Here is a 14,140-nt window from a genome sequence, read left to right as displayed (position 1 = left end):
GTATGGGATTAATCAATACAAGCTACTATACATAAAATAGATAAGCTACAAAGATTTACTGTATAGCATGGAATTATATTCAGTATCATTTACAAACCTATAATGGAATATAATCTGAAAATTTTAACTGAAACGCTTTACTGCTAAGTCAGTTCAGTCGTGTCCGACTCTGTGTGACCCCAGAGATGGCAGCCCATCAGGCTCCCCCGTCCCTGGGATTCTCTAGGCAAGAACACTGGAGTGGGTTGCCATTTCTTTCTCCAGTGCATGAAAGTGAAAGTGAAGTCGCTCAGTCGTGTCCGACTGTTCGCGACTCCATGGACTGCAGCCTACCAGGCTCCCCCGTCCATGGGATTTTCCAGGCAAGAGTACTGGAGTGGGGTGCCATTGCCTTCTCCAGAAACTCTTTACTATATGCCTTAAAACTAACACAATATTGTAAACCAACTTTATTTCCATTAAAAACAACACAAAACAAAGGAATTGATGATTGACTTACCAAAGAACAGGAAGCTAAAGCAGTTTGGATGAAATCTGGATTCAAATCCCTAGTTCTTTCAGTTCCACACATTGTGATCTCTAATTGACTTTTGCTGCACTTAATTGATTTTAGGATATTTGTAAAATGAAAATACAGGCACTCTATTTATTGAAACAGATCCACGTATAAGGGGACTTGCAGAGTTCAAAAGCATGTTGTTCAGGGGTCAGTTGCATATAAATTTGAATATACGTATTTGCTGACTTTTTTAAAACAGAATTGATCGTACAATTTGCAAAATATAGCAGCTTGATTTTGTTATTTTGTCTATCATGGATATCTTTCCATATCAGATATAGACCTTATACTCATGGTTGCATACTCTTCCCTTGTTTGGACATAGTATAGTTGATGAATCAGCATGAATAAGGTTGTTTCTTGTTTTTTGCTATTATAACAATTTATGTTGGTTTGATGTTTGTGTTTTTAATCCGGTCTGAGTCCTTTTGACTAAATAGTTTTCCACATTTACTAAATATTTCTTTAACAGACACTTATGAAGCAGTAAGAACAGGAGATCCTTTTTATTTAATTTTTTTTCCTTCATTGCTTTGCCCAGAGCTAATTTGACTGCAGTTTATTTTTTAGTCAAAGCATTCTCATTAAATATTTACAAAGAATTAAATTTGCTTTTCTTAGAAACAACTCTCTTTTTGAACTGGTACTTCATGGGTGTTCAGAGTTACATAATCACAGTTTTAGTACAGCTGACTTAAACAGGTAGAAAACTAGAGCTGGTGGACTAGCAGAGCTGGTTGTGTGAGTGTATTTTCTCACCTAAAACAGTAAGTTTTTTTGGAAGAGAAAATTGCCTTTCACCATGGATATGAATATCACATCTATTGTGATTGTCTCAATTTCAAAAATGTTCAGACATTAAAAAGGCACATCTTAGAAATGAAATATGGTATTATTTTTACAGTGTCTGACTTTATAATATTCATATTCTTAACCATTTTGTACCTCAACTGTTTGGGTTTTGTTTTATATTTTTATGGTTTTAATGCATATAATGTACATAATTAGTTACTGCACACTGTGTTTTTCTTATTCCCAAATTATTTATTTTAATTCATGTATTGGTTTTGGTTTAATCAGTTCACAAGGGTGATATATCCCTCTAGTTTTACATGTTTGAGAATATGTTTTCTGCTGCTTTTGTTTTTAAACAAGAACTTTACTAGATACGAATTTCTCACACAACACTTGTTTCTCCAGTACTCGGTAGACATTGCTTCACTGTCTTCTAATTGAATGTAAACACTATCAAATAGGAGGCCAGCCCCTTGTAGGAAGCTTTTTTCCTCTGGGTACCCACACAGGTCTTTTCTTTGAAGTTCATTAATTTCATTGTTGATTGTTTTATATCTTTTTGGGGGCACTTATTAAGATCTTCCTTAATTTAAGGGAAATTTTCTTCTATTAGGTCTTTGAATATTTTTTCTGTTCCATTTGTTCCGTTTTTCTTCAGGAACCTCAGTCATGGGTATGTGGACTCCCCTCTCAGCCTTACCTGTCTGTCATCTCTCCTCAGGGCACTTCCATCTGTGCTTTTTCATTGTTCTGATTCTTCTCACGCCTGTGCTCACGTCTCTGTTGGCAGTACTGCCCCATGTGTTGCTGCTTCTAATGTGACTTTTCATCGTTGATGGTTTTACTGTTTTCCTCTCTAGACTCTGCTAACTCATTCGTTGTCTATTAATTTTTTCACCCTCTTGGAACTCTTTAGTTTATTTGAGAGATGTGGAAGAATATGTTAACAGGAACTCTTCTGCCTCTCGCTGCTTAGGGTTCTCCTTCTCCTCTCTTGCTGTTGGGGCATATGGGTTAGGTGCCACGCTGCAGGCACTCTTGTAACCTCTTGGAACTCTTCAGTTTATTTGAGAGATGTGGAAGAATATGTTATCAGGAACTCTTCTGCCTCCCGCTGCTCAGGGCTCTCCTTCTCCTCTCTCGCTGTTGGGGCATGGGTTAGGTGCCACGCTGCAGGCACTCTTGTAACCTCTTGGAACTCTTTAGTTTATTTGAGAGATATGGAAGAATATGTTCACAGGAACTCTTCTGCCTCTCGCTGCTCAGGGCTCTCCTTCTCCTCTCTTGCTGTTGGGGCATGGGTTAGGTGCCACGCTGCAGGCACTCTTGTAACCTCTTGGAACTCTTTAGTTTATTTGAGAGATGTGGAAGAATATGTTCACAGGAACTCCTCTGCCTCCCGCTGCTCAGGGCTCCCCTTCTCCTCTCTTGCTGTTGGAGCATGGGTTAGGTGCCACGCTGTAGGCACTCTTGTAACCTCTTGGAACTCTTTAGTTTATTTGAGAGATGTGGAAGAATATGTTCACAGGAACTCTTCTGCCTCCCGCTGCTTAGGGCTCTCCTTCTCCTCTCTCGCTGTTGGGGCATGGGTTAGGTGCCACGCTGTAGGCACTCTTGCTTCCAGTGGGCCCAGTTCTCCCGGCTGATTGCTGAGAGTCATCTGCAACATCCGGGAGTTTTATTTCTAGTGTTTGTGTCTAAACACATTCTCACTGCTCCTGCTGCTGCTAAGTCACTTCAGTCGTGTCCAACTCTGTGTGACCCCATAGGCGGCAGCCCACTAGATCTGTTCAGTTTCTCTTCCTGGGGACATGTGTTACTTCAGCCTTACCACAGTGGGAAGTCAACATGGTTCAGCTACTATTTTGGAACTGAATTTCCTTTTATAAATTGATTTTAACATTTCTCAGTTGATTTAGACTCCCTTCTCTACCCTTCATTAAGTTTCCAAGATTATATTTTAAAGTTTCAGAAAAGCATTTCTGAACGGGCTGCCAGGCCAGACCTAGCTTGTATAGTGATGGCCCCCATTGTGATTTTAAATTTTTTTATATTATTTGACAACATTAAAGAAATCACTAGATTACTCCTATGAATCAAGATTTCTGGCCTCTCTTTAAAAACAGTTGCCACATCTTCTCACATGGCATCAATTGCTGAATCAGAGTAGCTGCTTTCCCTGTCGGGCATCATACACTCTTTTTCACTTCCTGCCCACCATAGCCAAGTTGTCTAAGGACTGTGATTATATGCCTAGAAGTAATTCTTCCTAGACCAGTGGTAACTGTTATCCGGGATACAATGAGGAATGGGGGTTTGTGACTGAGTAGAAGACTGTGAGCCCATGCAGAGAAGGAAGCCCCTTGTACTCACTCACTAATATCTGTAGGTATTTGAGTTTGGAACCCTGTATTAGAAGAAATTGCTATGGAAGACAGGCTTTGCATAGTGTTTATTTTATAATATAAATTATTAATCTTTTACCTAGTCAGGTTTTCTGTATTGGACTTTTTAAAATGAGACAAACTACATGGTAATAAGTTAGATAATGCCTACCCCATTTAAAGATTGCATCTTTTAAAATTTTAGTTCCATTTTTAATCCATTGCCTGAAAAAAACAGTTAAAACTGTTCATAGCGGCCATGCTGTGTTACCTCAGTATCACCAGCAAATACTCACTGAAGCCTATTCAGGGCTTCCCTGGTGGCTCAGTGCTAGAGAATCCACCTGCCAGTGCAGGGGACATGGCTTCGATCCCTGGTCTGGGAAGATCCCGCATACTGCAAGACAGCTAGCCCATGTGCCACAGCTACTGAGCCTGTGCTCTAGAGCCCAGAGCGCAGCTCCTGATGCCCGCCTGCCCTAGAATCCTGCTCTGTGATGAGAGAAGCTCCTCCAGTGAGAAACCTGAGCACCACAACCAAGAGTAGCCCAGTCACCACAGCTGGAGACGGCCTGCACGTAGCAACGAAGACCTAGCGCAGCCATAAATAAATAAAATAAGTCTTCCTTATAAATCTAGTGTGTATAGGTTGTCAGGTGCCTATAAGAGTTAAAGGTACAAAACATAGAGACATGGCTTTTGTTTTTGAGTTCCTTACAGTCTGGTGGATATAGTGGTCTTGTGGGCCAGTCAAATGCAGAAAAATGAATAATATTGTGGGATTGTTCAGTGACGGAGACACTGAAATACACTGAAAAATGCCTCCAAAAATTGCTGAAGTAGATATCAGCTGAACTTGAAAGTGGGATCCCCATAGGCTGAGTTGAAGTTCAGGATTCGTACATAAAAATATGGCATAGGAAGAAGCACACGATATGTGAGAAATACCTAGTTTATAGTTTGGCAGTACAGGAACTGGCAGGTAATTTAGAATGGGCGGCTTTGGAATCGGGCAGTAGAGTTGTTAAAGACTGTTGAGTAGAGATGGGATGTTATGTATGAATTTATTTAAGGTCTGTTTTTAAATTTATATATGGTTGCTAAAATAATATTGACTTATCTTCTTTTAGAGAATGGTTTTTCTTGCTTTCACATGAAGTTTTGAACCCCATGTATTGCTTATTTGAGTATGCTGGCAAGAACAACTACTGTCTACAGATAAATCCAGCATCAACTATTAATCCAGACCATCTTTCATACTTTTGTTTCATTGGTCGCTTTATTGCTATGGTGAGTCTTGGCTTTCCATTACCTACTTAATCATTTATTTGAATTTTGCTTATTCCAGAAGTATTTTAGAGAAGATTTTTTTTTGTAACTGATACATAGCATCCTTGGTTATATGTATTCACAATTTGGTTACCAAGGATGTTTGCCTAGAGAGTATCAAAATAAGTTCCTGTGTGAAGATTGTGAATATAGGATTATTGATACAGCCAGTTGGTCTTTAGAAGTCCTTTCATTTAATCCTAATTGTAGTATGACCACTTTTCAATAAGAGGAAAATCTTGAGTTGTATATATAATCATTGAACTTGATTGATATTTTTGGAATTTTCGTAGCTTTGCAGAAGGTCTTGTAGGACCATAAACTTCTTGAGAAGTGTTTGTGTTTATATTTTTATTTGCACTTTATTATATATCCATTTATTCAGCAAATATTCATTGCCTGCTGTGGCATCATAGTATGAACAGGATGAAACCATGATAAGAACAGTCCTTGTTCTTAGGGATATAAATATTGTTAGAGGGAGACAAATAATGAATATATACTGAGGGAAAGGAAGTGTTGCTCTGTTATTTAATATGAGTAAAGGAGGCCTGTCTGATGGGTAACACTTGAACAGAAATAAGAAAGCAAGGGATTGAATCATGCAAATATTTTGGAGAACAACATTCGAGGCACAGGGAACAACCCGAAAAAAACGATCTTGGGTGGAAGTACGTTTTTGAATGAAAATGTCATAGCTGGCCCATAGAGGGAACGTGGTAGGAGATGAGACGTAGGCAGTTTGTGGGATCATTCGGAAATTCAGCTGAGGGCTTTGAGCAGGGAGTGGTATGATCTAAGGAACGTGATATGACCATGGATTTGATTAAGCTCAGTCTGCTGCCTTGTAGAAGAGACTGTAATTGAGGGCAAAGGAAAGCAAGAGGAGAAGCAGGAAGACCACTCGTAACAGCTCAGCTGAGAGATGGTACTTGAGTCCTCAGGCTCGGACTCAAGAGCTATAGCCGTGGAGGCGGTGAGGCGTGCTGTGGGTTCTGGATGTATCATACTTAGAGGCAATCAGGTCTTCTGCCTGTTTAGGGGCAAGATGTGTGATTCAGGTCTTCTGCCCGTTCAGGTGCAAGGTGTGCGAGTCAGGTGTTGCACCAGACTGTAAGATCTGTGTATCCGGTTGCAGCTGCCATTTCCCAGGATGACAGGGTTGTGACATAGAGGAAATTTGGGGGGGGAGGGACTCCAGAATTGGGATTTGGTTTAAGATTCTTGCCAACTTTCAAGTGGGGATCTAGAATAGATAGTTGGATACACAAGTCTGGCAATGAGAGGATATCTCAGTAAGACAATGTAACCATTTAAAGAATCAGTGTGGACAGAGAAGTTGTTTAAGGACGCTTATAAGTTGGGGAGATAAGAAGGAACTGGCAAAAGAGCCTAGGCTGAGGAGGAGATAGGAGAATAAATACAAATGGTTTCCAGAAGACTAAGGAGGAAGGAAGTGTGTGTCAAGAAATAAGTGATCAGCTGTGTCGAATGCTGCTGGCTGATCAAGATGAGGTTCAATAAGTAACTTTGATTTGGCCAGGTGAATGATATTCATGTGCAGTGGAGAGGAAAGGTGGATGGGAGGAGCCTCAAGGGAGACTGGAAGGAGAAATAAATACAACTAATCTCTTAAATAGGAAAAGGAGCACGTCAAGGCTGTATACTGTCACCCTGCTTATTTAACTTATATGCAGAGTACATCATGAGAAACGCTGGGCTGGAGAAAGCACAAGCTGGAATCAAGATTTCCAGGAGAAATATCAATAACCTCAGATATCCAGATGACACTACCCTCAGGGCAGAAAGTGAAGAAGAACTAAAGACCCTCTTGATGAAAGTGAAAGAGGAGAGTGAAAAAGTTGGCTTAAAGCTCAACATACAGAAAACCACGGTCATGGCATCTCGTCCCATCACTTCATGGGAAATAGATGGGGAAACAGTGGCTGACTGTTTTTCTGGGCTCCAGAATCACTGCAGATGGTGATTGCAGCCATGAAATTAAAAGACGCTTACTCCTTGGAAGGAAAGTTATGACCAACCTAGACAGCATATTGAAAAGCAGAGACATTACTTTGCCAACAGAGGTCCGTCTAGTCAAGGCTGTGGTTTTTCCAGTGGTCATGTATGGAAGTGAGAGTTGGACTATAAAGAAAGCTGAGTGCTGAAGAATTGATGCTTTTAAACTGTGGTGCTGGAGAAGACTCTTGAGAGTCCCTTGGACTGCAAGATCCAACCAGTCCATCCTAAAGGAGATCAGTCCTGGGTGTTCATTGGAAGAACTGATGTTGAAGCTGAAACTCCAATACTTTGGCCACCTGATGTAAAGAACTGACTCATTTGAAAAGACCCTGATGCTGGGAAAGATTGAGGGAAGGAGGAGAAGGAGATGACAGAGGATGAGATGGTTGGATGGCATCACCGACTCGATGGACATGAGTTTGGGTAAACTCCGAGAGTTGGTGATGGACAGGGAGGCCTGGTGTGCTGTGGTTCATGGGGTTGCAAAGAGTCAGATACTACTGAGCAACTGAACTGATGAATCTCTTAAAGGAGCCTCTCTGGTGGCTCAACTGGTAAAGAAGCCACCTTCAGGGTGGGAGCTCTGGGTTGGGAAGATCCCCTGAAGGAGGGCATGGCAACCTACTCCAGTATTCTTGCCTGGAGAATCCTATGGACAGAGGAGCCTGGAGGGCCACAGTCCTTGAGGTTGCAAAGAGTCGTACACTACTGAGCAACTAAGCACACACACACAAAATCTCTTAAAGAAACTTTCAATAAAGGATTAAAAAGATATCTGGGCAGTACCATGAAGTATATATGGAACCAAGAATGAGAGGAGAATAAAACATTTATACGCTGCCGATGATCAGTAAGAGAAGAAGGAATTTGATGAGGTCAGAGAGATGGGGATTTGGGAGCAGTGACCTTGAATAGGAGAGCAAGGGGGAGATGTGTCCAGTGCACAGAGAAGTCATAGCTTCTCCGCAGTAGGAGTACATAGATTCAGATGCTGTTAGGTTTGTGCAAATGTAATTACGGTTTCAGACAGTAAATTTTAATTCATTATAACTAGACTTAAACACGTCTTTATTAATCAGAATAGAAACCATTACAATCAACACATTTTTGCCAATGAGAAAAAAGTTTGTTTATTCCTGTAGCATAAAAATCCGTGCTTCAGAATTCCACGAACTCTTGGAAAGCATCTTCTGCCTCCTGCTGGTTGTGGAAGCGTTCTCCCTGCAAAAAGCTGTCAAGATGCTTGAAGAAATGGTGGTCGGTTGGTGAGAGGTCAGGTGAATATAGTGGATGAGGCAAAACTCCGCGGCCCAATTCGTTCAACTTTTGAAGCATTGGTTGTGCAATTTGCAGTCAGATGTCATCAGACGTTGTCATGCAGAAGAATTGGGCCCTTTTCTGTTGACCAATGTTGGCTGCAGGCATTGCAGTTTTCAGCGCATCTCATCGATTCGTTCAGCAAACGTCTCAGCTGTAATGGTTTTGCAGGGATTCAGAAAGCCATAGTACATCCGACTGGCAGCAGACCACCAAACAGTGACCAGTACCTCTTTTTGATGCAAGTTTGGCTGTAGGAAGCGCTTTGGAGCTTCTTCCTCGGTCCATCCACTGAGCTGGTCATCACCAGTTGTCATAAAATCCACTTTTCTTCACACATCACCATCTGGTTGAGAAATGGTTCACTGTTGTTGCACAGAATAAGAGAAGGAAGACACTTCAAACTGAAGATGTTTTAAATTTTCAGCCAGCTTATGAGACACCCACTTATCGAGCTTCTTCACCTTCCTCATTTGCTTCAAATGCCCAACGACTATAGAATGACGAGCTTGGGGTTCTTCGGCAGCTTCTTGTGTAGTAGGAGGATTGTCTTTGATGATCTTCTCAGCTGGTCATTGTCAACTTCTGATGGCCAGCCACTGCGTTTCTCAACTCCGAGGCTGTTGTCTCCTTTTTAAAACTTTTTGAACAACCACTGCGCTGTGCATTTGTTAGCAGTTCCAGGCCAAAGTGCGTTGGTGTTGTGAGGTGTCTGTGCTGCTTTACGACCCATTTTGAACTTGAATTAAAAAAAAAAAAATCACTCAATTTGCTTTTTGTCTAGCATCATTTCTATAGTCTAAAATAAGTATACAATAAACAGCAAGTAATAGTCATTAGCAAAAAAGAAAACTATAAAGTGAGAAATGTGCATTAAAAGGATGTATAATACAACTACATTTATTTAGAATGTATTCCAACATCAAGTGGCAAATTTCAACATTGCAAAAACTGCAGTTCGTTTTGCACCAGCCTAATACTAGTGAGCAGATGTGGGGGAAGCAAAGAAGTTCTCTCGTGGTGGCTGTTTCCTCGGCGAGATGGAGACCACGTTCATTAGTGTAGAGTGAGGAGACGAGGTTTGAAGGTACATGGGAGAGTTGGCCAAGTGGTTAAGGTGATTGTGCTCTGAAGGTCCAAGGGAGTAACTTTAGTGACAGACGATGGAATCTAAACCGAGTAAGGGGAGGACTTCCCTGGTGGCCGAGGAACTAAGACTCCTGAGCTTTCCACTGCAGAGGGTGTGGGCGCCATCCCTGGTTGGGGGAACTAAGATCCCACATACCACGTGGTGTGGCCAAAATTTTCAAGAAAAACTGAGTAAGGGGAGAAATAACTTCATAAGCGGGCTGAGTGACAGTAACAAGCTAACAAGTTCCCTGGATTTTTTCAGATCCCAGTGGGGTCAAAACTTGCTGGTGTTTACTGCTGAAGGTGGTGAGCTGGCATGTCAGGAGCTCTTTGGAATTCAGTTTATGAAGGAATTGCAGTCAGTGCTAATAACAGTGTCAAGGGTATGGTGTTGAGAACATTCAACTAAGTTAAAGACTAAGATCACAGAAAGGATTAAAACGTGTGAGGGTAGTAAAAGAACCATCAGTGCAGATCATGAAATCTTAAAAATGATGACGGTCTTTTTGAAAAAGCGTGGGACTGAATGAGTAAAGGGGGGAAACCAGAAGATCTAAGGATGACTGCAGTGAGGAAGTAGTGGGTGGTGAGCCATGAACGTAGAGGGCTGGCATGGTCTTGCACGCTGGGGCAGGTAAGGGAGGTGAAATTAGTGATGAGAAGCAACACACACCCACTCCCAGACTTGGTGACACGGGGATAGGAGAGAGACAGCCAGCTCCCTGAGAGGATTTGAAAGGAAACAGGATCCTCAGAAAAATGCCAGATTTTTGTTAGAACAAGATGCGAAAGGATCTTCAAAGGATGAGTTGAGAATGGGGGGGGATTTTGCTAATGATGGACCATGAGCTTGAAGAGGACGAAACATAGTAGGATGGTTTTGAAAGTTAGGTGAGATGTGAGACGCGGAATCCGGTTTCACAGTAGACAGGCGGATGGTGGTGAGAGTGAGAGAACTGCAGGTCTGGGGCTCTCCGCATTGGCCAATGTGGAGGCGAGACAGGGCCAGTCCTGAAGCTCTCTCAGCAACTGGGAGGAGAATGGGGCTGGGGAGGGGTCTTCCCAGGTGCACAGGGACCGCCAAAACGCCTTGTTTTCTGTGTCTAGTGGGGTTAATGTAGTTCATGAAACATATTTAAAAGTAGGAGTTTGATAAGGCTCCATTATCATCCTCTTTAAAGTTATTGACAGGGCATCATATAGCTAAGTGTTTGACCTCAGTTAAAGAGATACTGTTTTCACTCTAAATTTGTTTTTCATACTTAGCATCTTATAGAATATTTTATTTTTTAGTTTTCATGATTCCAATCTTTTAGTTTTCATGATTTATACTGATTAATTATTACGTACTTTTTTGCCTGCAAAGCTTTATGATACCTCTGTTATCATTGTGCCCTGAATAGGAAAATTGCTACTTTGTAAATTTTTTAAATTTTTTGTTTTCTCTTGGCAGGCACTCTTTCATGGGAAGTTTATTGATACTGGTTTCTCGTTACCCTTCTACAAGCGTATGCTAAGTAAAAAACTGACTATTAAGGATTTGGAATCGATTGATACTGAATTTTATAATTCCCTTATCTGGATAAGGTTTGAAGATTTATCTTTCAATATGGTATTTTCTTGAAACCAGTTTTACATATTTTGTTAATTAGTGGTTATATCTCTCTATCACCCAGAGACAACAACATTGAAGAATGTGGCTTAGAAATGTACTTTTCTGTTGACATGGAGATTTTGGGAAAGGTTACATCACATGACCTGAAGTTGGGAGGTTCCAATATCCTAGTGACAGAGGAGAACAAAGATGAATATATTGGGTAAGGTGATTGTCCCTACTTTCTACAGCTGCCAGAGCGTCTTAGAACTGTCTCTCTATACCCTTGTCTTTATGCCTTGTTTGCTCCTCGGGGAATGTTCCACATTCATTCCCTCTTTCAGTGATCCTTTTCAATTATTTTTTCTCTACTCAATATTCCTCTTAATTTATAAACATGTTGCAAAAGCACTCAAAAATTCAAATATAATTTTTTAAAAAACCCACTTCCCTTGCCTCTGACATACATTTATTTAAGTTCTTCCCAACAGTACTAACATTCATGAAAAAAAGTGTATATGATGACCTCCATTTTCCCGCTGCCACTTGCTGTATTGCATGGTACCTTGTCTGGATCAACAGTCAGAGAACATTGGTGCCGAAAAAGGGCTTTCCAAAGCCCATGCACTTCTTCATTTCTAGATGAGGAGATGGAGGCCCTCTGTAGACAGTAGCAAAACCAAGTCTGGAGCCGCACCTGACTAGCACTGTAATACTCATTCTTACTCCATTTTACTTTCCCTTTTTAACTTACTCTTTTAATAGTGCTCACCGCAACTTCCAGTTTGAAACTGTGCTCACTTGAATTCTACACTCCGTACAGCTTCCTGATTTTCTTCACTTTCTCTTTTAATGATGGTTAAGAAGTACTCTGTGTTTTAAACCCTTTTACCTTACATAGAAAGTACCATCTTTTTAAATACCATCTTTATTTTCAGTTTAATGACTGAGTGGCGTTTTTCTCGAGGAGTACAAGAACAGACCAAAGCTTTCCTTGATGGCTTTAATGAGGTTGTTCCCCTTCAGTGGCTGCAGTACTTTGATGAAAAAGAATTGGAGGTTAGGATCTTTTATTATGCTATTATAGGGAAAGTTAATGGGAGGAGGGTCTGTTGTTATGCTTCTATAATAGAATGTCCGCAAGCTTTAAAAACATATGGCACCATCTTCAATCTGCTCTGATTCATCGAAATGTTTAGGGGGTATAAAACTCCAGCACTGAGTAAGGGTCTTAAGTTCTCCCAAATATGATGCTGTCATAGCACAAAATCATCAATCGTGCCAACTCTTAGGGCTCCTGAAAAGTGCAAACTTATTAATAATTGGGGGAACTCAAGTAGGGGAAATCATACAATATTTGTCGTATTGTGACTGCCTTATTTCAGTTACCATAATGTATTCATGGTTCATCCATATTGTAGCATGTGTAAAAATTTTTTGTTTTTTAATACTGAATATATATAATATACAGGTATACATATATAACATATATGTATATATTTTCAGTATTTACTCTATGTACATAAGTAACATATATATCCTGGAGGAGGAAATGGCAGCCCACTCCGGTATACTCGCCTGGAGAATCCCGTGGACAGAGGAGCCTGGTGGGCTGCTGACCATGGGATGGCAGAGTCAGACACGACTGAGTGGCTGAACAGCAGCAACAGGCATGTGGTGAACAGTGAGAAAAGGCAAAAACACGCCACACTGGAAAGTGAGCTCCCCAGGTCGGGAGGTGCCCAATGTACTACTGGAGAAGAGTGGAGAAATAGCTCCAGAAGGAAGAAAGAGGCTGAGCCACAGCAGAAGCAACGTCTAGCTCTGGATGTGTCTGGTGGTGAAAGTAAAGTCTGATGCTATAAAGAACATCAGTGCATAGGAACCTGGAATGTTAGGTCCACGAATCAAGGTAAATCGGAAGTGGTCAAACAGGAGATGGCAAGAGTGAACATCGACATTTTAGGAATCAGTGAACTAAAATGGACCATATTGGGCAAATTTAATTCAGATGACCATTATATCTACTACTGTGGGCAAGAATCCCTTAGAAGAAATGGAGTAGCCATCATAGTCAACAAAGGAGTCCAAAATGTAGTACCTGGGTGCAATCTCAAAAACGACACACTGGATCTCAAAAACGACAGACTGGTCTCTGTTCATTTCCAAGGCAAACGATTCAGTATCACAGTAATTCAAGTCTATGCTCCAACCACTAATGCCAAAGAAAAGCTGAAGTTGACAGGTTCTGTGAAGACCTACAATACCTTCTAGGACTGACACCGAAAAAAGATGTCCTTTCCATCACAAGGGACTGGAATGCAAAAGTAGGAAGTCAAGATACACCTGAAATAACAGATAAGTTTGACTTTGGAGTACAAAATGAAGCAGGGCAAAACCTAAGAGAGTTCTGCCAAGAGAACACACTGGTCATAGCAAATACCCTCTTTCCAACAACACAAGAGATGACTCTACACATGGACATCACCAGATGGTCAATACCAAAATCCGATTGATTATATTCTTTACAGCTGAAGATGGGGAAGCTCTATACAGTCAGCAAAAACAAGACTGGGAGCTGACTGTGGCTCAGATCATGAACTCCTTATTGCCAAATTCAGACTTAAATTGAAGAAAGTAGGGAAAACCACTAGACCATTCAGGTATGACCTAAATCAAATCTCTTAGGATTATACAGTGGAAGTGACAAATAGATTCAAGGGATTAGATGTAATAGGCAGAGTGGCTGAAGAACTAGGGGCAGAAGTTCATAACGCTGTACAGGAGGCAGTGATCAAAACCATCCCCAAGAAAAAGAAATGCAAAAAGGCAAAATGGTTGTCTCAGGAGGCCTTACAAATAGCTGAGAAAAAAAGAGAAGTGAAAAGCGAAGGAGAAAATGAAAGATGTACCCATCTGAATGCAGACTTCCAAAGAATAGCAAGGAGAGATAAGAAAGCCTTCCTGAGTGACCAATGCAAAGAAACAGAGAAAAACAATAGAATGGGA

General features: G+C 41.0%; 1 protein-coding gene across 9 annotated transcripts in view; it reads left to right on the top strand.

Annotated features, from left to right (window-relative positions):
• The window catches only part of WWP1 (WW domain containing E3 ubiquitin protein ligase 1), a 147,714-nt gene that overhangs the window by 108,902 nt on the left and 24,672 nt on the right, over positions 1-14,140 (top strand). For 6 of the 9 annotated variants that reach the window (XM_069600674.1, XM_069600672.1, XM_069600673.1 and 3 more), the window contains 4 exons: positions 4,869-5,028; positions 10,991-11,124; positions 11,214-11,354; positions 12,070-12,190. In XM_069600674.1, the coding sequence (XP_069456775.1) occupies positions 4,869-5,028; positions 10,991-11,124; positions 11,214-11,354; positions 12,070-12,190 (556 nt within the window). The remainder of the gene's footprint in view (positions 1-4,868; positions 5,029-10,990; positions 11,125-11,213; positions 11,355-12,069; positions 12,191-14,140) is intronic. The other 3 variants (XR_011259081.1, XR_011259080.1, XR_011259079.1) reach the window with 1 other exon arrangement.

The sequence above is a fragment of the Ovis canadensis genome, chromosome 9, assembly GCF_042477335.2.
Source record: "Ovis canadensis isolate MfBH-ARS-UI-01 breed Bighorn chromosome 9, ARS-UI_OviCan_v2, whole genome shotgun sequence".
NCBI classification, from domain to species: domain Eukaryota; kingdom Metazoa; phylum Chordata; class Mammalia; order Artiodactyla; family Bovidae; genus Ovis; species Ovis canadensis.
Note: the sequence above shows the minus strand (reverse complement) of the source record. Positions and strands in the feature narration are given on the sequence as shown.